Source organism: Saccostrea echinata, unplaced genomic scaffold (assembly GCF_033153115.1).
Source record: "Saccostrea echinata isolate AGI-Se365-2 ecotype Australia unplaced genomic scaffold, CSIRO_AGI_Sech_v1 ptg000033l, whole genome shotgun sequence".
Classification (NCBI taxonomy): Eukaryota; Metazoa; Mollusca; class Bivalvia; order Ostreida; family Ostreidae; genus Saccostrea; species Saccostrea echinata.
Window position 1 is genome coordinate 11,909,697 of NW_026889782.1, and position 23,353 is coordinate 11,933,049.

Consider the following 23,353-nt stretch of genomic DNA (forward strand, 5'->3'; position numbering starts at 1 on the left):
GCGTAATTTTTCAAAGTGTACGAAAGCCTAGAAGGGTCAAATAAGGAAAATAAAAAAAAAAAAAACAACAACAACAAAACAAAAAAAACAACAACCCAAAAACAAAAAAAATAAAAGTCGTAATAACGACTTTTTATCTCGTAATAACGACTTTTTATCTCGTAATAACGACTTTTTATCTCGTTATTACGACTTTTTTAATTTATTTATTTATTTATTTATTTTTTCGTTTTCCTAATTTGACCTTTTCATATTACAGAAACGTATAACCGCCTCGTGTCGTTGTGTTTTACCTCAAAATGACAAAATAAATCAACACTGATTATCTGCTCATAAAATTACGGAAGCCCATTTAGGACCTATCAAAAAATATCTTTGAATTCGATATAACGAATTGTCGAATTTGTTATAACGAATTTAATTCGTTATAACAGTTTCTTTGAATTCGTTATAATGAATTTAATCTGTTATAACAAATTTATTGAACTCGTTATAACGAATTCAAAAATTTGTTATAACGAATTCTGTCCCAAAAATGGCAACTGGAAAATTGATTAATTCATAGAAGGTAAAGCTGATGGGAAAAAAAGTTCCAAAAGAGAATGTTACAATTGAAACATCCTCATAATGTCAAGGTTTTGTAATTTCGGATACTCCACACAAACCCTTGACGTAGGTCGCTATTTAAAAGTTGGGCTAGAAAGCTACTATTTTATTTGTTTCTGGTCTAGGACTGGAACCAATCAGAAAACAGCTTTTATTTTAGGTAAGTTTTGTAAACAAAATATGACTCCTCTTTCAAATGGAAAGTGTCAATATTGTAGGATTTGTGACTAGTTAGATTAAATGAAACATCGGAGATTAATTTTTGGAAGAACGTCCTCCTAACAATCACAAAAGATATGCTCTGGAGTTGGGCCATTTGAAAACGACGGATTCGAAAAATATATTCTCTTTGGTTATAGTTTATAATTACCCATTACGTCACGTGTAACCACAAACACAACTTTTAAATAGCGACTTATGTCAAGGGTTTTTGTGGAGTTCCGAAGTCACAAAACCTTGACATTGTGAGGATGCAATTGAAACTGAATTTTGGATACAACCTTGAAGACATTGTATTTCAAGAAATGTTTGTTGATTATTTTTGTTTAGTTGAAAAAGAAAGAAAATCAGCAAAATTAAACCAAAACCCCGTTTCCCTGATAAATGTTTTTTTTATATACATTTCTTTGATATTAGAAAAAAGGATACTACTATTATAAAGCTTATGTCGTAAATATTGCAACTGATCACTGCTGACAACTATATCTGATTTAGCATGATAACAAATCTCGAATTTATCAGTTATTTATATCTTAAAATAAATCCCTAAATCAAGATGTCCATGTAGTGGAATAGCTGTAATTTTGTGTTTTTATTGCTAAATAAAACCTAAAAGGAACATGGGGGGTGTTGAGGGCACGGGGGGGGGGGGGGGACTTGCTCCCAATAATTTTGCCGATATATAGAATACTATAGAAAGCTTAGCTACTATATGCTTGTGCCACCTCAATAATAACGTCTAATGACCTTTTTTATTGTCAAGAAATGTTGGGTAGTGCCCCCCAAACTGAAATGTTTTCTTATGCCCCCCAAACTTAAATTGCTTCCTACGGGCCTGATATATGCCATATATTATGACCAATTTTTTTTTTTTTTTTTTTTTTTTTTTTTTTTTTTTTGCTTCCATCGAGGAATATGTTGATAGGAGTGTCGAGGAGATGTCGATACGACTGTCGATGAATCTGTCTATAAGAGTGTTGAGATGTCGATAAGAGTGTCGAGGAGTTGTCGATAAGACTGTCGAGGAGATGTCAATGAAGGTTCTCCTTCTTCGATGTTCCAAGTTTTTCTTTTAATTTGTCCAGAATAATCATTTAAAAAGATGGACTTTGCTTGTGTATGTGTTCCCTCTATAAGAGATGTCCCTGAGACGTAAACCTGGGCGAGGAGATTACATCTATATGCTATTTGACTATCAGATCGCTTTACAACGCTAGTATCTAGATGTATATGCCTTTGTTTATGTGCAAAAATAATAGATTTAATTTCCTTGTACCTCTTGCGTGAGACTTACACATTAAAGCCATCTGTATCTTCATTAAGTGCTGGTTGGTGACAATAGACTTCTGACAATACATTGAGATCGTATTCCGATCCATCAATCAAAGTACTGATAGTACTGTTAGAACTCCCAAACCTCAATAACAGTGTTCGGATTGTAAAACTTGAAAAGGTTGAATTAAATAAAAAAAACAAAAACAAAGAGTGGTTATCTCTTTGAGTATAAACAAAGTTAAAAAGAATATTACGTTCAAGTGCTATTCCCTCCCCCCTCTTTTCTCTCGCTCTTTGGAAAAAAAGAATAACCACCGCTGAGAGATACGGTGTATATTTTATTTTACAGGCTTTCAACAAAAGTAATTTGACGTGTAAGTGAAACGTGTTTCAGATAACAAATATATATATATATTTTTTTCTCAGAAACAAAAGACAAATACTTATTTACTTTTATTCCAATGCGACTAAAGATGATTTACATATCAAAGACGCCTAACTCTAAAACATATTTTCGGTATCTATTGGATAATCAAAGGTATCAATGTTTACGTTAAATAAAAGATTTGTACTAAATATTTGAACATTTATGTGCCGTATCCTCTTTGGATAACTTGTAAACACTGATAGTATTCGAACAATCAGAGCCCAGATAGAGGTTATGTTCTTCGTCTATGCAGAGAGAAATAACATCTCTGGTGTTCACTCCTATTAAACTCAACAGGTGCCCATCACGGTTTATAATGTAAATAGCGGACGTCCAGTTACAAGCTATAATGTGTCCATGAGAGTTGGTGCAAAGTCCGTGCGGAGGTATTCTGAGATGGTAGGTAAATCGATGTTTTCCCGTCTTATCAACTACCACAATTCCCGCGTTATCTGACGTGCAGACGTCACGATTGACATTTTCGGTTATGTACCTTGGTACGCTGTATAGATGTTTCATAGAAGCGCTAAATTCTATCGTCTGCATCAACTCCCCGAGTTTATTGTATCGAACGACTTTTCCATGGTCTAAATCTTCGTCTGTCATTCCAACCAAGATATCGCCATTTTGATGACTGCAGAAAATGGACCACTCCCACCATCCACCGCAGGTGATATCCGATACAAGAGTTTTGGCATTATGTCCGGGCACGTACTTCATTACACAGCCGTGATCGAGGTAAAGAAGATCACCTTTGTTCGTTACAGCGTGTTTTCCGCAAGCGTGAGCTTTTGTTTTCAGCGTATCTAAAATATCTCCGTCATGGTTCACCAGAATCATTGACCCGTCGGAATCACTGACCCAGAACTGATCAGGGAGTACAAAGGTTATATGACAGATTTCATGTAAATCATCGACAGCGATTCTCCTGTCTGCCGTCTTCTTCTCCTCGGGGGCTGTAGAAATAAAGATTAACTTTTAAAATATAATGAAAAGAGTTTTTATATAGGTATACTTTATCAGTCTATAAAATTGATAAGGTGCTATCGACGAAGTGCTCTTCGTTTCTACAAGAATTCTGATGCATGCAGCCGTTATTTGATTTACAACATGACAAACGAATGTACTATATGTATAAGGAAAATTATAATTTGGATTGCGAATTTCCACAAAACCCTTCACAACACGATTTTAGAATTTTAAACTTACATCCCCTGTCGATTTCTGGGGATTTTTTCCTGCCTTCCTTTATCCCTGCCTCTTTCACTTTCACTATGACGTTTCCATACTTCATGTCAACCCCGAGGTTTTCATAGGCCGAGGTAAAGAAGTCTGTGACGTCACTATTCAGAACTTTTAAACTGCTCTCTGCAAGACAACTCTTTAAATCTATGACGGTTGAAAATTCTGCAAGCATCACGAAATTCCCTTTTGGACCAATCTTTAAACGCTTAAGATGGTTCATTTTCCGCAATTTTTGGTAGAGAAGAAAAATTGATTTAAGGACACCGGAACTTATGACGTGTTCTTTATCACCAAGTAACTCTTTTTGAAGCTTCAGTGTTTTGTCGATGAGGTCTTTAAGTTTTGGTTTCTTTCTACTTCCGGCGGAATTACTGTCAAGAATTTCAAGGGCTTCCTCGGTCGAGACGACAGGATCCGGAGAGGATTCAATGTAGAAAACTGTGTCGTGAATTATCTCCCATAATGCACTTTCGACCGTTTTCTCAACCGGAAGAATAAATGCTTCGATTTTTAGAGTTGCAGATTTTGCTTCTGAAAATGAAAGATTATCATTTTTTTAATCAGATTATTAAAAGTCCTTATTTGCATCAAATAATACACTCAAAGACAATAAGCCCTTTCAATAAACGATCTGTTGATATTTTCTGGTTATTATGTGCCATATATTAAGCATTTTCTACAATATTTGAAGCAAAAATAAACTTGAACTAAAAAGAATTAAATTGAAAATAAATGTACAAACCCATTTTCTGCTCTGAGGGTAAATCCGCCATATCCTTCTTGACCTTGTTAATGAAACTGACGGCGCGGGGGTCAAACTTCTGGAAGATCTTGTTAATAATGCTGTATTGACCCACGGACAATAAACCCCTCCTCTCTAGATAACTAAAGTCTGATTTAAGTCCTTTCTCCTCCTGGGCGGCAATGTTACAGTACCTCTTGAGGTGAGTCTTCCATGCGATGAAATTATGGCCATCTTTTTTGCTTCCGTCGAGGAATCTGTCGATGAGAGTATTTAGGAGATGACGATGGAGACTCTCTTTTGTTCGATGACTGTGTGACGACCTGTAAATTTTAAAAATATAATTAGTAGGATTAAGGTGGACAACAGACAGGCACGTAGTATCGTTTTTAAAAGTGGAGGGGGGGGGGGAGAGCAGCCAGAAAAAAATGACAACTTACCTGAAAAAACTTTGAAAAGCAGAAAAAAGAGGAAAATTGACCACACTTGAATATCCAATTGAGGGGAGGGGAGGGGGCGTTAGGTTCCAACAACTTCCTTTCACAACCAAATTATGTTAATAATTACCAAATTGCCATGAATTAACTAATGCTAGAAAAAAGGGGGAAGGGGCAACCTGCATTTTAATGAACATTTTCAATTTTAAAAAATTATGTTCGGTAAAAAGGGGGAGAGGCAGCCCCCAGATACATGTATTAGTACTACTTGACTGAAGGGAAAAAAAGCTTGTTTCCTCAGCTTAGTCTCGTCATTGTGACCTTGAAAAAATGCATTAATTGTAAACAGTTTTATAAATTAGCTATCTTGAATATTATTTCTATACACATTCCTTTCTTGTGGTTTTATTGCATAATAAAATTCGCATATTTCATCTTGATAATGTGTATCTACCAAACTGTAATAAATTAAGTCTACATTTTAAAGGGTCCTTGCATTGAAATTTTTTGACCATGCAAGCTCATTGAGTTGCCTTTTTGTTAATCGTTGTATGCAGTTGTTGTACTGGTTAAACCGCGACACTAAAATCTGCAGACGTAAGGACTCAAAACAGATAATTAAAAGAAAAAGGAAAAAAAATAAAGAATGCATGGAACAACCTAATAAATATGGGGTTTTCCTTACTACGCCTGTAGCTGTTTTTTATGGGACTACTTTTGTTATGTTTCTGATATTCATTTGCGTACATGTATTAGATCTTGTTAGCTGCAATATGACTAAATGTAGAATTTTGCGGAAGGATTTGGACACAAAATGGCGTCTCGTAACAGTGATCTAAATCCTTTTCTTTAATCTTTTTTTTTTTGGGGGGGGGGGGGGTAAAAAACACAAGATAATGGAAAAATAGATTAAAATAAATATTATTTTATTAAAGTCGTGACAATTTTTATTACGTTCATTCTTCCAAAAACAAGCAAGCTTACGTTTTTTGGTGTATAGATAGTGGAGCATTTCCACCGTATACGAAACAGAGCAAAAAGTATGGCCTTTAATCACCCAAAAACTATTAATGATGTATATTATAAAGTGAATTTTGTTTACAGTTGTTTTAACAATTCTGTTAGCAGACTTGATGATTAAAGATAATGCCGTTTTCATTTATTTGTAGGGACATAGGTAATGTACAGTTTGTAAATTGAGCGGTGCAAGACAGAATACTTATCTACATCAATAAAACACACACTTGTCATGAGTTTGCAAAAAATAAAGATATATTTAAATTGTAAAAGTAAAGAAGTGATCTACAAAATATAAGTAAAATTACTTACATATTACAGCAGATGTATACCAGCACTTTGAAAACATCTAAACGGATTGATAGAATGATAGGATACACACCCTTCAAATTAATTAAGATAAACAAAAGGTGATAAACAAACATGTTGTAAAAATTATCAGAACATCTTTCTGCTAAGTATTTGGCAAACAAATAAAAGAATATTTAATTCCTATCTTTTGTTGCAACCATGCGTAGTTCCCTGCTCGTCTCTTTAATTCCGCCATTTTGTTTTCAAGGTCAAGGCTGTCATCGTAAGATATTATAAGTAGAAAAATATTGTGTTTAACTTTATTCATGTTTTTTTGGTCACAGAATTGTTATATCAAGAATCTTATTTATATGATTTAATGGTAAACAGCTATTGTTTCTTCCTGCCAAATATTCCAAAGCCTAATTAATTTGATAAATTATTCATAGGAGAGAGAGAGAGAGAGAGAGAGAGAGAGAGAGAGAGGGGTGAACTACATTCTAGAAGACCGGTCACGGTAGCCTAGTGGTAGGGCGTTCGTTTCGTGATCGGGATGCCCCGGGTTCGATTCTCGTTCGCCGTGCCGCGTCAAACCTAAGACGTAGATATACTATAGGTATGACTATTTCTTCGCCAAGCACCAGGCACTAGAAGTGAAAGTCACGGGTCTTTCTGATGAGACCTTATAACCCAGGCCCCGTGTCACGGCAGGCGTTGGCACTATAAAAAACCCTCACTGCTCAATGGCCCTGAGTGCCGAGTAAAGGTCTAAATTTGAAGTCCTTCACCGGTACATGGTGACGTCTCTATTTGAGTGACAAATTCTCGAATGGGGAGAAAAAACAACCTACAATCAATTAATCAACATTCCACACGATTTAGATTGTTATACGTATTGGTTTCTGTGATTCGGGATTTGTTAGGAAAAAGTACTAAGTACTGAGTACATGTATACAGAAACCGTACAAGAAATAAAAAAAGAATGTTATTGATCTCCAACGTTTAATTACTCATCTACAGGAAAACAAAATGCAAAGAGTGCAATAAATGTAGCAGTCATTATGTTTAATTATATTGATTAGCTGACGAACCTAATAAAATGATAGAAAAGCAGATATACAACATGGCGTCTGATTTATATCATGTTGTAAATTTTGAATTTACTAGGGGAAGGTAAATGCAAAATTTACAAATTTTGCATTTACCCTCTCTCTCTCTCTCTCTCTCTCTCTCTCCCTTAGTAAATTCAAAATTTACAACATGATATTTAGATTATGTAGAATTGCAATGAAATATCAAAATAGGAAAATTCGAAGAATTAAGCTTAAATTATCTCTGAAATTCCACCAAAATGAGGTCTCAATATATTCAGACCAACTAAGGTTTTTTGAGAATAATAGACCCAGATGACGATGAACTGGAACACACTCCAGCCTGTCACCTTAAAAAAAATAACTTTGGCATAACAGAAATGTTTTTCTTACTGAACAATACAACCTTTGTTTTGGATGGATTAAATTTAAGTAGCCACTTATTTGACCATAGTTCCAAAATATGTAAATCATGGTTTAATTTGTATTCCATATCTAGTACATTGTATGATGATTGTTGAAGTGAATTGTCATCAGCAAACAATCTACACATTGAACAGCATATTTTCAGCAACATTATTTACATATATGAGAAATAATAGTGGCACTAATACAGACCCCTGGGGTACACCTGCAAAAATATCTAATTTTGATGATGACAGATCCTTATACATTACTTTTTGTGACCTTTGACATAGATAACTAGAAAACCACTGGAGAAGGTCACCAGATATACCATAAGTTTGTGATTTAAAAAGTAAACCTTTGTGCCATACTCTGTCAAAAGCCTTTGAAAGATAAAAAAACCATACATGATTTACCTTCATTATTGTTTTGAACAATACTATGATACGTTTCAAGTAGTATACAGTTGAATGACCAGGTAGGAATCCTGCTTGATATCGATAAAATACTAGTAAATCATTACTATGAAAATAATTATACACGTGTTTGAATATTATTCTCTCCATAATTTTACTGACACAAGATAATACAGGAAACCACAGAGGGATCATCCTTTTTAAAAAGAGGAATAACATGAGCTAATTTTCAAAAAGATGGAAAAACTTCTGATGACAAAGACTTATTAAATTACATGGTAAATGGTTTAACAACAGTAAAGAGTCGCTTTTAGCATTTTATGACTAAGACAGTCTGGACCAATAGCTTTGTTCACAGGAAGTATTGAAATAATGTCTAAAACTTCTTGTTCATCAATGATAATATTGCATGTTGTTTCATCATGTTTGGCAGTGTTTCATTTGAATCGTCAATAGAGGAAATAGAAGAAAAATACGAATTCAGAACTTCAGTTTTATCAAATTCAGAATAAGCCACTCGTCTTAAACCGCTATCATTAAGTATTTGTATTGGTGGTATTTCGTTAGATAATTTCAAATTAAATGTATCTTTCATCAGCTTCCAATATAACTTATTATTATTTTTACTTGAATTTTCCAAGTATGTTTCGATATTGTCATAATAGTTTGACATCGCATGCTTTTTCATATTGTTAACTGAATTTCGGACCTTTCTACATGTACATGTATATGCGGACCAATCGGAATATTTTTTAGTTTTAAGTGCTTTGTTACGAAGACGGTTTCTGATTCTAATTGTTTGTTCAGGAATGCATTCACGAACACAAGAAAGAAATTCCGATGTAAAAATTTCAGTTGCAGTATCTATAGTTTCAGCCTTTTTGATGATTTTAGTCCAATCACAGTTTTTGATTAGTGAATTTAGTTTTTTAAAGTCTGCATTTTTGTAGGCCCACACTTTACGCTTGTACGAACGATTATAATTTATACTCGAAGAAAGACAGATATAAGTTGCCTTATGGTCACTAATAGAAGCGTCTATTGTTAGAGTGCTCGATTCACAAACTTGAATGTCAACAGACGTGAGAATTGGGTCAAGAAGCGTGTTCGACGTGTTTGAAGTTCTAGTCGGTCCATGGATATTGTTAACAAGATTATGTGTTGAAATAATTTCACGAATTGTATGTGTTTGTGGAGCATTAAGAAGGTCTATATTCATGTCACCTACCTGTATTATTTTATCAGAGATTTCGCCTACTTTGTCAATACACCATGTGAGTTTTGTCCAGAAGTTACTATCGGAGTTTGGAGGACGATATATGCAACATAAAAGTATTCACAGGTATGGTTATCTATTTCAATCCAAATACATTCGACGCCAATATGTATACATAAGGAAACACCAAACATGAATATGTTTTATATGTACCTCTACTCGATAAATAAAATAGACCGAATGCAGCGCGGTATTGCTCGATTGAATTACCCGTTGTCAACTTTGTGATACATAAAATTTGTAAGTAAGTGGCTGCAATCGATTGCTGCTAGAGTTTTGACTACTACAGATATTATTGGATGCACAATTTTAGTTGCATGACTTAGATTTTGACTATGAATCATGAAATTATAAATAATACATAAAAAATATGGGAAAATATATAACAGGGACATAACAAAAATAGGTTTAACCATGACATTATATACATGGGAGCTTTGTTATAAACAAAACACAATATATTGGAGTAAATAAGTAAAGTAAAAAACAGATTTATGGTTATTGAAATAAACACATTAAAAGTGTTAAGAGTTGTGTCTAGGGCTGGGGAAAGATTACAGTAAAAACTGTAATTTTGATATTTTATGAGCAAAGCACATAATGCAATGTATATACAGAAAGTAGCTAGCAACATAAATAGGATTTGTTAGTGGTGTTGAGAATCGTCTAAATTAGACACTTAAATTATATATGTATATATAATGTCTTGATTAAATCAGTAGGCAGTTTGAGTTTTATTTGGTAATCTTTGGAACACATATTTACCTTGCTGGCTGAGGAGCGTGACCAAATGGACATAGGTCACTCTCTTGTAGGATGGTATGAGTTTTTTGTTTGTTGTCCCGTATGCGGATCTTACCGTTAGATGACCATGCTTGTTGTATTAAATGTTTGCGGCAAAGATGACGACACATGTACATTAATTTGTCTCTTCGTTTGGTCTGGTCCTCATTTATGGAAACATGTTTTGTTTCTGAATTTTGAATTAGGCTTTCGTAGCCTCTGACCTTCGATGTCAGGGGCACAAAAAGTGATTAGCTCAAAATCTTTACCAGTGTCTTTTGTCGTGTGTTAGTGTCAACAAAGTCTTTAACAAAATGAGGCTTTTTACAGAAAAAAAAATTATTGCTTAAAAAAGAGGTGTTTGGTATACCAAGAATCGACACAAGTTTATACAAGTTACTATCGTCTTTTCCCTTTCTAGTTACATGTAAAAAAAAAATTACCTATAGAAAAAACAAAATGTTGCATTATAAAAAAAGATTCTGTCTAATTTACAAATTTTTTCCTGAGTATGATTGGCAATATTAGCACATTTGAAGTTGCGTGTGGAAAAAATATAGAACTGTACAAAAAAGTATTGTAACACATTGTGTTAGAATCAAGTACCATGCGGGATTCGTATAAGCGTATCTATAGTGGCGAGTTTTGAAGGGGTTACGGGGTTGTAACCCACACTTTAAGTATCTTTAAGTATCTTTACTAGTAGCCTATTGGAAAAAAATCCCTTCTGGCCATGTACATGTACGTCTTTCCTATAAACAAATTAAGCGTTCTTGCTGTCTGATACGAGGTTGAAAAATTTAAAAGGGTTTTTAGGATAAAGTGAAAAGAAATTTTCTTTTCCTTTCACCGGAAACCCTCTTATAATGATTTTATTTACATAATGCATATGTGCATTGTAATGCAGGTTGTTTTAAATTCATTACGATTTAAAATTTTATCTCTATAATGTTACATGGCTTGAGGAAGGCGATATGCGCGACAGATGCAACCTTGTAACATTTTTTTAGCACAATATCTCTTTTTTTATTGAATGGATCAACTGCTTAATTGAATGATTGTAATTTACCCGGAAGCATGGCTAAGGCCTGTCATAAATGAACATTTACTCAAATTACACTGATGGCCCAACGGTAAATCATTTAACACTATCCATTCAAAAGCTATATTTAGTAGAGTAGAACCATGCAACAAGTAAAGGTTACATGTAGGTTTTATCAACAGTACGCATTTGAATAAAGCACCAAACGAACATTCCTATGCAATGAGAAAATATGACATACCGGGTATTGCGTAGAACAACGAGGGAGTCATGATGCAAATGCATTTTGGCTAACATTCAACGCAACGACACGATATCTGAACAGGACAAAAATTATAAAAATATCATCTTCTTGCATGTTAGTAAACACATAAGTATTGTTCTTCAAGCATTAAAATTCTTTTTTATTATATACGCAAAAAGATGAAAAAAAAAAAAACAAAACAAAAACAAAAAACAAAACCGCAATGATCTAATTGTGAACTGGGAAACAGTATTTTCTGTTGTGTGAAGTTATCGCCCGTGTAATTTTAAATTGCGTTCATTTTTTGCATAAATAAACATTTCTGCTAAATCCATTTTAAAATAAAAAGATCAAGAATAAACATTCTTTAATTTATTTTAAAATTACGATAAAAATGTTCTCATTGTTGTAGAATAAGTATATTTCACATTATTTTTTATTGTAAAAACTATGAAACATCTATGTACTAGGAATGTATATAGTTTTTTTTCACAAAACTAAAGAGTAACCGAGTTAGACGGACAAGAAAAAAAAATAAAGAGAGCGGGTGAGAGTGGGGAGAGAGAGAGAGAGAGTGTGTGTGTGGGAGTGGGGAGTGAGAGAGAGAGAGGGGAGTGAGAGAGAGTGGGGAGTGAGAGTGGGGAGTGAGAGAGTGGGAGTAGGGAGGCAGTGAGTGGGGAGAGAGAAAGTGGGGGAGGGAATGAGAGAGTGGTAGAGAGAGAGAGGGGAGAGAGTGGGGAGTGAGGGGCAGTAAGTTGGGAGTGAGGGAGAGTGGGGAGAGAGAGAGTGGGGGAGTGAGAGAGAGTGGGGAGAGAGAGAGAGAGTGGAAGAGAAAGTGTTGAGTGAGTGAAGAGAGAGGAGTGGGTGGGGAAAGGGTAGGTAGAGTGGGGTGTGTGAGTGGGAAGAGAAAGAGAGAGAGAGGCGTTTCATGTTTATGTAGTGTTAGTAGTTTTTGCATTTACAACTGAGCTGACTTTTTTGATGTTGTTAATTTTGCTTTTCTGGTATGGGTACTTCAAAATTTACTCTTACATATCATGGAATTCCCGTGGGTACCAGTTGCGCCCAGTTGTTAGCAAACCTTTTTTGTATTCGTATGAAGCAGAATTTATTCAAAATCTTATACTTGAAAAGAAAACACTTGATGTGGCCTTCAACTCGACATTTAGATATATCGACGACACATTATCGATTAACAATTGTTATTTCCATTCATATGTCGACATATTAATATATCCCACTGAGCTTGAAATTAAAGATACCACAAAGTCTGACACATCTGTTTCATACCTGGATATTTACTAGAAAAAGACGTTAATGGACTTCTTCGAAAACCGCAGACTTATACAATCGACGACTTGCTTTTACGCTATGGAAATCTATAGAAGCTCTTTTGCGATATAAATATTAACTTAATAATTAAGCTTTACAGTTAGTTAAACGATAATAATGGGCCATTTCAAAGCACATTTGACATTGTCTAGGAAGGGAACGGCAACCATCCTACCCTCAACCCCCTCCTTTCCTACATTGATCTTTTCTTACACAATGTTTTTCTTTCTTATTTGATTTCTTCGGAAAATGAGATTGAAAGGAGGTACTACTACCCCTCACGAATAAAGTAATTTAAGTTGTGTAATTTAACCTCCCATCATCTCTTGCAGTGATTGCATACCGGTAAATCATGTAAGTGCCCCTAACACCATACCTATAACAACTATTAAGGTTTTCTTGTCTATTGCCAATTCCGTACCTCCGTATATAAGGCAAGTTTAAAGGTCAAAGGCATAAGCCGTCGACTGTAAAAGTCAGTACTAGTGTTTCTCGCAAAAGTCCAATAGTAACCTAACAACAAAGCTTTATGATAAACATGATAACTTTTTAATCTTAACTTAAACATTTTAATCTTCAACAACTTCCCTTACTTATGCAGCAATATACCCTTGCCAGCTGCACACGGGGTTTATATCTCTCAGTTGATTCGTTACGAAAGAGCATGCTCTACGTATGAACAATTTCTAAAACGAGGTAGGTTATTGACAAACAAGTTGATGAAACAAGAATATCAACATTCTCGTTTTAAGTCATCATTTTGTAAGTTCTACGGTCGATACAATGACCTTGTCAGCAAAAAAAAAAAAAAAAAAACTATCATTAAGCCAAATGCTGACTTATATTTTTCATACTAATTGTTAGGCCATTATTTACACACTGAATTGTTGATTGAATTATTTCTCGATGTGTGTGATCACTTAGGATGAATCTTAAGGGTGAAACAATGCCCAGGCTGCTGCATATATTTTGCACTAGTCTGATTCCGTAGCTAAACAAGCGAGTTCCCCCACGTTATGTTGACTTCACAGAATGATGGTGGACAACTATCAATTTCGACCAGCATGGACATCATGTATCCTGTCTCCAACGTGTCATGGACAACACGAACATCATTTCAACAAGTGCTTTAGATGTGACAGACCTGGACATTTCGCCAAGTACTGCACTTTTCGCAGCGCACAAAAGTCAAAGTCAAACCAGGTACGTGATAAACATAGACTAGAACAATACTTCGGTCAAAATCAGCTTCTAAAGGAACTTCCTTTCTACAACATTAGAAATTCCGCCGTACGTAATTTAATAGACTTTTCAACTGTTCTTAAACACGAACTTGTCAAGACAAAACAAACTCTGAAAGACTCGAAGGACAAACTTCTAGGATTAATTTCAAAACTTAATAAAACTGAAAACGAATTAAATTCAACTAGAAATCAAACGCACGTAATTCAAGAGGTCTCCCCACAGAAGATTTCGGAACTACAATCAAAACTGAAAACAAGCGTCCAGGAAAGCAGTTTGCAACGGCAAGTCGGAGAGCTGCAGAAACAACTCGACGGATCCGATAAAATATCAAAATGGCTTCAGATCGGATACAAGATTTAACTCGGGAAAATCTCCACCAAATAAAAATAATTCAAGATAAAAAAAAGTCTAAGATCACGAAATTCTGCCTTGGAAGATGCCAGGTCCAAGCGTTGCCAGGTTATAGATGATCTACGTGAGGATTGATTGATTGTATGTTGTTTAACGTCCCATTCGAGAATTTTTCACTCATATAGAGACGTCACCATATACCGGTGGAGGGCTTCAAATTTTGACCTTTACTCGGCACTCAGGGCCATTGAGCAGTGAGGGATCTTTATCGTGCCAACGCCTGCCGTGACACGGGGCCTCGGTTTTTAAGGTCTCATCCGAAGGACCCGCAACTTTCACTTCAAAGTGCCGAGCGCATGGCGAAGGAACAGTTGCTACCCATTTTTTATCGACTTCGGTCAGTCGCGGCCGAGATTCGAACTCACGACCTCCCGATCACGGAGCGAGCGCTCTACCGACTGAGCTACCGTGAACGGTATCTACGTGAGGATAATCGTCGACATATTCGAACAATAAACCATCAGACTGACGAAATTGAGGCATTACAATAAGAGAATTTGGATTCAGAACATGCCATAAAACAATATCGGTTACTGATAAATTACGTAACAAACTCGTGCAACAGACACGATAGGCGTTACCAAAACAACGACAGACACTATAACCGGTGACCGAGTCCATTCCAAACACGAGGACATGTTTTTTCCCGGAGCGGAGAGATGACTGCAATATAATCTGAGAAAGAAAATGTTGTTCCCTAACTCTCAATTGAATAATTAAATAGAAATGATTAGAAACAAGCATTCTGAGAGTATTGCATTAGCAATACTAGTCCCCTACCGGCAAGTGTAATCTGGTTCCGTTCCCGTTAGGAATTGAAAATGCCATAATTCCGTCAAAAATTAATGAAGCAGGACGAAATGCAAACTTGATCTATAACTAATCAAGGTAAAGCCACACACCAAAAATCAGCTCAATATCTACAAGCGTTTAGAAGAAAATTGCGGAAAACCCGTTAAAATTGAAAAGGTCGTAATTCCGTCAAAAATCAATGAAGCGGAACGAAATGCAAACTTGATCTGTAACTCGTCAAGATACACTCACATACCAAAAATCAGCTCAATATCTGCAAGCGTTTAGGAAAAAAGTGCGGAAAACCAAGTGGGACAGACTGACAGACAGACAGAGGGACAGACAGACAGACAGACGGCCAGACTCAGAGGAAACCTATAGTCCCCTCCGGTTTCACCGGTAGGGGACTAATAACTACTAGTATCTATCATTTATTAATAGCCATTCTCTATAACCACTTAAACTTTTGTGGCACGCATATTCACAGATTCTTATCAAATTTGGCTAGACTTAACCACCTCATAAACTACTCCAAAACTATTGTTAGATCATATGAATGTTGAGTAGTTACCATGGAAACGGTCTCTAAAGTTGATTTTTTCGGGAAAAAATGCAATTTTTAAAAATGTTTTTCATTGAAATGCGGCTATTTCAATTCATGTTACTCACAGAAATAAAAAGTATGACATCTGATTTTAATAGGCATTTAAAAACATTGTTGGTATTCAGTCTATAATTATGAGAAATCTATGATTAAAATAGCAGACATTCATTTAAAAATTGAATTATCTCCCTTTGATAAGTGTGAGAGATAAAAAAGACATATGACAAAACTGACTGGAAGTTGTTTAAATTGTCAACATATATCCTGGATTTCAAGTAAAATCAAGTGTTTTTCTGTTTATTTAATGTGCATACAAATTGTAACCTCTTTGTTTATTTCCTGGATGCAAAAGAGTAATTTTGATGTGTGAACATTAGCGAAATGTACAAGACCACATGGTTTAAGAAATCAGCTCTGTACACATTCATGGTATTGAAGTACAGGCATTTGTGTTTCGTACACGGGGTACTCCATACTTATTTTTATCACAAGGTACCTAACTCAATTTCAGGCACCCCCGCTTCAAGCTCGTATTTTGTTAATATATCAATCATTAACCTACTTTAAAATGACATCGTTCGCTTCGAAGGACTTTTTTTGTCAAATAAATCGTTTCAGACGTCTCTGGTGGAGCCTCTTTATTGTAAACCACTCATTTTTCCTCGAAAATTACCTCGATACAAAATAAGACTTTAGATGGGATACAGAAACTTCCAGTTGGGGTTATAAATAAAGGATAAAACCAGAGACCTCGGAATGGAATACTCGGAAGTATACGCAAAAGTTTTACACACAAACAGAATGTATAAATTTTTTACATTGACCTTTGACCTTTTGACTTCGAAATCAATAGGGGTCATCTTTAGTTCATAGGGAGTTGTGGTTTAAAATTTTAATGCAAAAGCTCGAAGTTTTCTCGAGATATCGCACAGAAATAAAGTATTTAAACAGACAGAATTTATGAATTCATGACCTTGACCTTTGACCTTAAAATCAATGGGAGTCTTCCCTAGGCCCCAGGGATTTTTTATGCAAAATTTCATTGCAAAGGCTCAGAGGCTTCTCGAGACATTGGGCCAAAACGAAAGTGTTACAGAAAGACAGACTGATGGACGGTTAGACAGACCCAAATCAATATCCCTCACTTTCAGTGAAAGCGGGGAACGAAAAGGCAAATTTTATATACCATTGTGACCTTGAACTTTAACCTTCTGTCCGTATTTACCAATTCATATGATGCTACATATTGTAATTGTCCACCAGAACTGTAATTTTGTTTATTCATGCTGTTTAAAACAAAAGTATTAGTTAGGACACAGAAAAAGATGTGCCAAGTTTCCTTAAATTTCCATCTAAATCGAGCCATTTTGACCTTTTGTCATGAAAATTGATTTTTCTCTTTGTTTTTGCTAATGTGTACTATAAACCTAAATTTGGTTTTAATCCATTTTTAAATACTCAGGTATTTATATGGAAACCGATTGTAGATACCTATTGCCCTTGTCTGAAATTCTTTTAAAAAAGCATGAATTTGTAACCATGGTAAAATGAAAACAAAATATGAATACCAAGTGTTTCTTTGCAGTTTATAAAGAACTATTTATGGACTTTCAAACCAATGTATTATTTTTTTCCCAAATGTCCGCAAAATTTTATTCCAGATTTTTTAAAAGAGCCTAAACTCTACAATTTTCCCCCGAAAAATCTTACTTAAAGACGGGCGATATTTTTTCTGTTAGATAAAGTTACTCGAATACTAGAAATTATCCAAAGAACTATAAAAAATGCTATATTTTGTCAAAAAGATGAAGTCATGTATTAAAGACTTTTATTAAGTCAAAAAGGGTCATTTTTCATCAAAGTTAAGCATTTTTAGGCCTTGAAAAATGTATGTTGGTTGCCATGGTAACCATTGACCATAGCAACCGTTTTATTATGAATTTTAGTTTCATACATCAATATAGGAATGTGTGCAAAGTTTCATAAAAATCTAAGACCTAGCGTGCCACACTTTCTATGTAAGAGTTACATGCTTACAGAGAATGGCTATTAATACGTGTTTCCAACAATCCCCCAAAGGGATTTCTGTCTGTGTTTACTACAATTGTCAGTCTACATGATCCACGCGGAATACCAATCCCGATGTATTTTCATAGTACAGGTTGTATTTAAATATAAGTTTATATGGTAAGCAAATATGATAGTTTCAAAGCACTGTATCATAAGCTCAACGTGTTTCCAACAATCTTCCAAAAGAGATTTCAGTTTGTCTTTAATGCAATTGTCAGTCTACATGATCCATATGAGTGGATTTTTCATAATATCTTATGACAAACAGTGCACATGTTAAATAACATAGACTTACCTCTTAAATGTCAAAAATATTCTGTATATCGGCACTATGATCTGTTTTTGAAAAGTAGGTCACGGGGTCAGTAACCATGGTAATTTACAAAAGCCATAGTGCCAAGCAATATATACTGTATATGTGCAAAATATCAAATCCATACCTCTTACAGTTCTCGAGATAAAGGGTGTGACAGACGGACAGACAGACCAGGTAAACGGATCCCTATGTGCAGCTCTGCTCTGCAGGCGACACAGAAGTGTCGTATTGTGATACTTTTTTAAGACCGATAATACCACCAAATATATCCTGGTACAGGTACCACCAAAATGCTGACCATGAAATTAGCATTTTTATACACCTTCACTCATTGATGGTACAGGCTAAAATTGGTTAAATTCATACAGCGGTTCATGAGAAGCTGATAAAGTTTGAAAGTTTACAATCGATGCATGTTGGACGAAAGTCATTGGACGACAGACAAACCCAGATAGAAATATACATGCATATATATATATATATATATATATATATATATATATATATATATATATATATATAATCATAAAAGAAAAAGAAAATGCACAGTTTCCAAATTTCATTCAACACATGCGCTTTCTGGATTTCATAATCCGTTTTCGGGTGTACATAACATTTGAATTGTTTTGTTTTTGCATTTTTATACCCTTTCACTCATTGATGGTACAGGCTAAAATTGGTTAAATTCATTCAGCGGTTCAAGAGTGAATTTTCAAAACCAGAACATGAACTTTTTCTAATTTGCAAAGAATCTTAAGGAAAAATATTTGGAAATGTAAATATAAGATGCTTTTAGGATTTTTCTCTTCACATTTGAGGCCTACTCGGACGTGACGTATTTTTCACTCTCGCTTAATGAATGGGACCTCAACCTTCATTTGAGAAAAAAAAAAACCCTTTATATTCCTTGGTTCAAGAAAGTTGTCTGTAAGAATTGGTCAAAATTGGCCTGATTATAGTGGAGAAGAAGTCGGAAATCAAAATTAACAAACGAAGGGCGCAAAAATTTCATAAGAAAGAAATAGCTCAATTAATGAGCAAAAAAGTTCTTTTGGAACAAGAACCATAAATTCAATCGGTATTGCTCTCCGGAAATGTTTATCAGTGTTTATAGACGAATCCACGTCTTTTTCAAAACTCCCATATTCAACAGGCATTCTGAGAGTATTGCATTATTAATACTAGTCCCCTACTGGTAAGTGTAATCTGGTATATGATTACTATCTTAACAAAAGACGAGATTCTGGATCTGAAAACCAGAACAATGCGAGACAATTTAGTATTTTTCAATATTCCCGAAAAGCCAAATGAAAAACCTGAGGATACAGAACAAATTTTGTATGAATTTATGGAGAATGACATGAAGGTACACAGAGAATTGACCAAAACAATCAGCTTTGAGAGAGTTCATTGATCTGGACCCGTTGATAAGAAAAATCATAGAAAAATTGCAGCAAAGTTTAGTTTTCATCAGGAGAAAGAAATTGTTCGATACCATTCAAAACATCTTAAGGGTACACACATCTTTGTCCGGGAACAGTTCCCTATGGAGGTCCTTGAAACAAGATAAAAAAATCCTTTATATAAAGAAACCAGAAAAAATAATCAATGAGCAAATCTAGTGTTGAATAAACTTTATGTAAACGGAAAAGAAGTCAAACCGCCAAACGACACAGCTTAGTACAGCAGAGAGGGTTCATGTCAACGTTATTTAAAGATATGTAGCTAGAGATCTTTAGATAAAAAAAAATAAAGGATGAGAATTTCCAAAATCTTTTCTACAGTTTGTTTCGCTTCGGGAAAGTTGTTTAATTTTATATTTAATACATGTTGTTATCCATCTGTTTGGTCACAAGGCATTACACAGCTAATTGTGCCACGTATGTGTAACGTGTGGTAGCACATACCATATGTTACACGCACATGAAACATACGTAACACACACGTGTATTCCAACCGCATGTTACACATACGTGGTACAACGTATGGATAATGTGCGTGTGACAACATACGTTTCACATAACGTACGTGAAACGTGCGGTTGGAATACACGTATGTGTTATGTACGTTTCACGTACGTGTAACATATGGTATGTGCTACCACACGTTACACGTACGTTTATAAACGCATGGTTTACATGTGTATTGTCAACCACACGTTACACATACGTTAATGAATGTGTGGTTTACATATGTATTGTCAACCATACGTTACACATACGTTAATAAACACATGGTTTATATGTGTATTATAAACCATACATTATACATATTTGATCTTGGTCTAAGTATAAAATCCCTCTTAAAACGGGACCCTAGATCATAGGTTGCATGGATTTTAATCATTATACTGTAATATATTTTTAAAGATTAAACTATTTTTTTTCAAAAAATAATATCATATCATGATCGATGGTTAAAACCCAATCACCTCTGAAAGCTCACAGGTGTGTGCGTTGTTGACTTGTTGTGCGTGTTTTGCGTCTTTAATGTTCCAATTTATTTCACATCGTTTACCTTACGTCCACTTGCATGTCTGACATGGAGTAATCAGTTCGCATTGGTGTATAGTTTACTCTTAGAGCAGTAAAACATAGTCTACATACAACTTTACAAGTACACCAATCTCGTAATGTGTATATCGGATATCGGTAGAGGCACATAAAATTGAACTCGATCATCGGTAGATATAATCATTCCGAATTCAGGAGCAAAAGCTGAATTAAAAAATAAAGAAAATCACGATAATTTCACAACAAAACTCAAATGGAATTCACCTAAATAGATATTAAATAATTATACAGTAGGTAGCGTCCGCATAATACTAAAATATGTAAAATATACGTTCCGGAATTTTCACCGCCAATTATTATTTACGTTACGGGTGACGTCACTGGTAAGAAGTCTGATGTCTGCAAGACAGTGTCTGGAGGGCTAGTATAACGGTGAGGAATATATAACATCAACAGTTATTTAATTACTTTATATTTCAGACTGTGTTGCATGTAAACTAACGGGCGTGTTTCTTTTATTTTAGTGTATAACGTAATGTAAACTAAGTAAGAAAATATTGACGCAATCAGCTGTCTTGGTCAGCACTGGCACATTATATCAAAATTCAGGTGAGGTTTAAAACATACTGTTATAAAAAATATTTATTGTAACTGATTTTTTTAGCCTACCAATAAGATGCAAATAAAACCCTTGATGGAAAAAGTTCCACCCTGAGTGACCCAATGTATTTCTTTACAAAACATGTAGAGGAAATATAAATTATCTTTTAGGGCAATCAGGGTGTAACACTTATTTTTCAGATGTCTTTTTCATACAGTCCTTATGAATATAAATAATGTATTTTGAGATTGTGATTTTTTTTATGTGATTTTAAATGTGCACTCCAGGATGGTGGCTGAAGCTCTGACGTCTCCTATATAAACACCTATAAATGCCAAGTCTGGGCTTCAAAAACAGATTCTGAAAGTTTAACCAGCATTATGGTAATACTCTTTAAAAAGAAATCAGATTTTCTGATCCCATTGCTTTTAAACTTGCAATTACATATATCATGTAATGATGTGCATTACATTTCAATCACAAGAGGAGAAAATGTTAAATGTTATTAGTAAAATAAGTAATTTTTCATCTTGTTTGTTTTGCTTTACAAGTCTGAAATGCATATTTTTTTTTATCTCAAGGACAAAAAGTATACACTTTGAACAGACACAAAAACATATAGGTCCATGCCAAGCTATGAAAGATTAATGCTGAGGGTAAGTTCTATTATTATTATTATATAGAATTTAATTGTCAGACATATGGTTATGTCTAAAATTTTACAGTTGTATTTATATCTGTGATAAGCAATATTTGCACCTGCATGAGCTCACTTACATGTAAATCACAAAAAAAAAAAAAAAAAAAAAAAAAAAAAATGTTTTTAACTAATTAGGTAACCTGAGTCAGCCATGACCTATTGCTATCTGTTTTTAGCTCACCTGAGCTGAAAGCTCAAGTGAGCTTTTCTGATCACATTTTGTCTGTAGTCTGTCTGTCTAGCTGTCCGTCTGTCTGTAAACTTTTCACATTTTCGACTTCTTCTCCAGAACCACTGGCCCTATTTCAACCAAACTTGCCACAAACCATTCTTGGGTGAAGGGGATTCAAGTTTGTTCAAATAAAGGGCCACACCCTCATTAAAGGGGAGATAATTAAGAAATAGTGAAAATTTAGTGGGATGTTTTAAAAATCTTCTTCTCAAGAACCACTGGACCAAAAAAAGTTGAAACTTATAGGAAACCTTGTATGTCAAAGTGTAAATTCAAATTTGTTTAAATCATGAGCCCCGGGGGTAGGTTGGGGCCACAATGGGGGATCAAAGTTTTACATAGGAATATATAAGAAAAAATCTTTAAGAATCTTCTTCTCAAGAGCAGCAAAGCCTTGTTTAGTCATATTGATAAGGAAGCATCATCAGGTAGTGTAGATTCAAGTTTGTTCAAATCATGACCCCCAGGGGTAGGGAGGGGCCAGAATGGGGGATCAATATTTTACATAGGAATACATAGGAAAAAACTTCTTCTCAAGAATAGGAAAGCCATGAATAGTCATTTTGAAATGGAAGCATCCTCAGGTTGTGTCAATTCAAGTTTGTTGAAATCATGATCCCCTGGGGATAGGGTTGGACCATAATGGGGGATCAAAGTTTTACATAAGAATATATAGGAAAAAATCTTCTTCTCAAGAACAGAAAAGCCATGATTAGTCATGTTAACATGGAAGCATCATCAGGTAGTGTAGATTCAATTTTGTTCAAATCATGAACCTCAGGGGTAGGGAGGGGCCACAATTGGGGATCAAGTTTTGTATCGCATATGTGGTTGAATGGAAACAAAAATAGTGAATTTCATGGTCCCTGCTCCCCCTGGGGCCTAAGGGATGGAGCTAAAACCATCAAGATTAATGCAAAATTAATGCAATTTCTTTAAACCTGGACATCAAGAAAAAACTGTTAGCATGATTGTAATAAGCATTGAGTCTTCTACTAAAATTATGAAATTCATGGCCCCA

At 34.8% G+C, this 23,353-nt stretch overlaps 1 protein-coding gene across 1 annotated transcript; it reads right to left on the reverse strand.

Annotated features, from left to right (window-relative positions):
• Positions 1-2,454: 2,454 nt before the first annotated feature.
• On the reverse strand, positions 2,455-6,360 carry LOC133198661 (uncharacterized). The gene is made up of 4 exons (XM_061334699.1): positions 6,281-6,360; positions 4,515-4,837; positions 3,737-4,303; positions 2,455-3,483 (listed from the first exon to the last, which is right to left on the reverse strand). Coding segments are annotated over exons 1-4 (1,704 nt in total). The 5' UTR covers positions 6,283-6,360; the 3' UTR covers positions 2,455-2,671.
• Between the last annotated feature and the right edge of the window lie 16,993 nt (positions 6,361-23,353).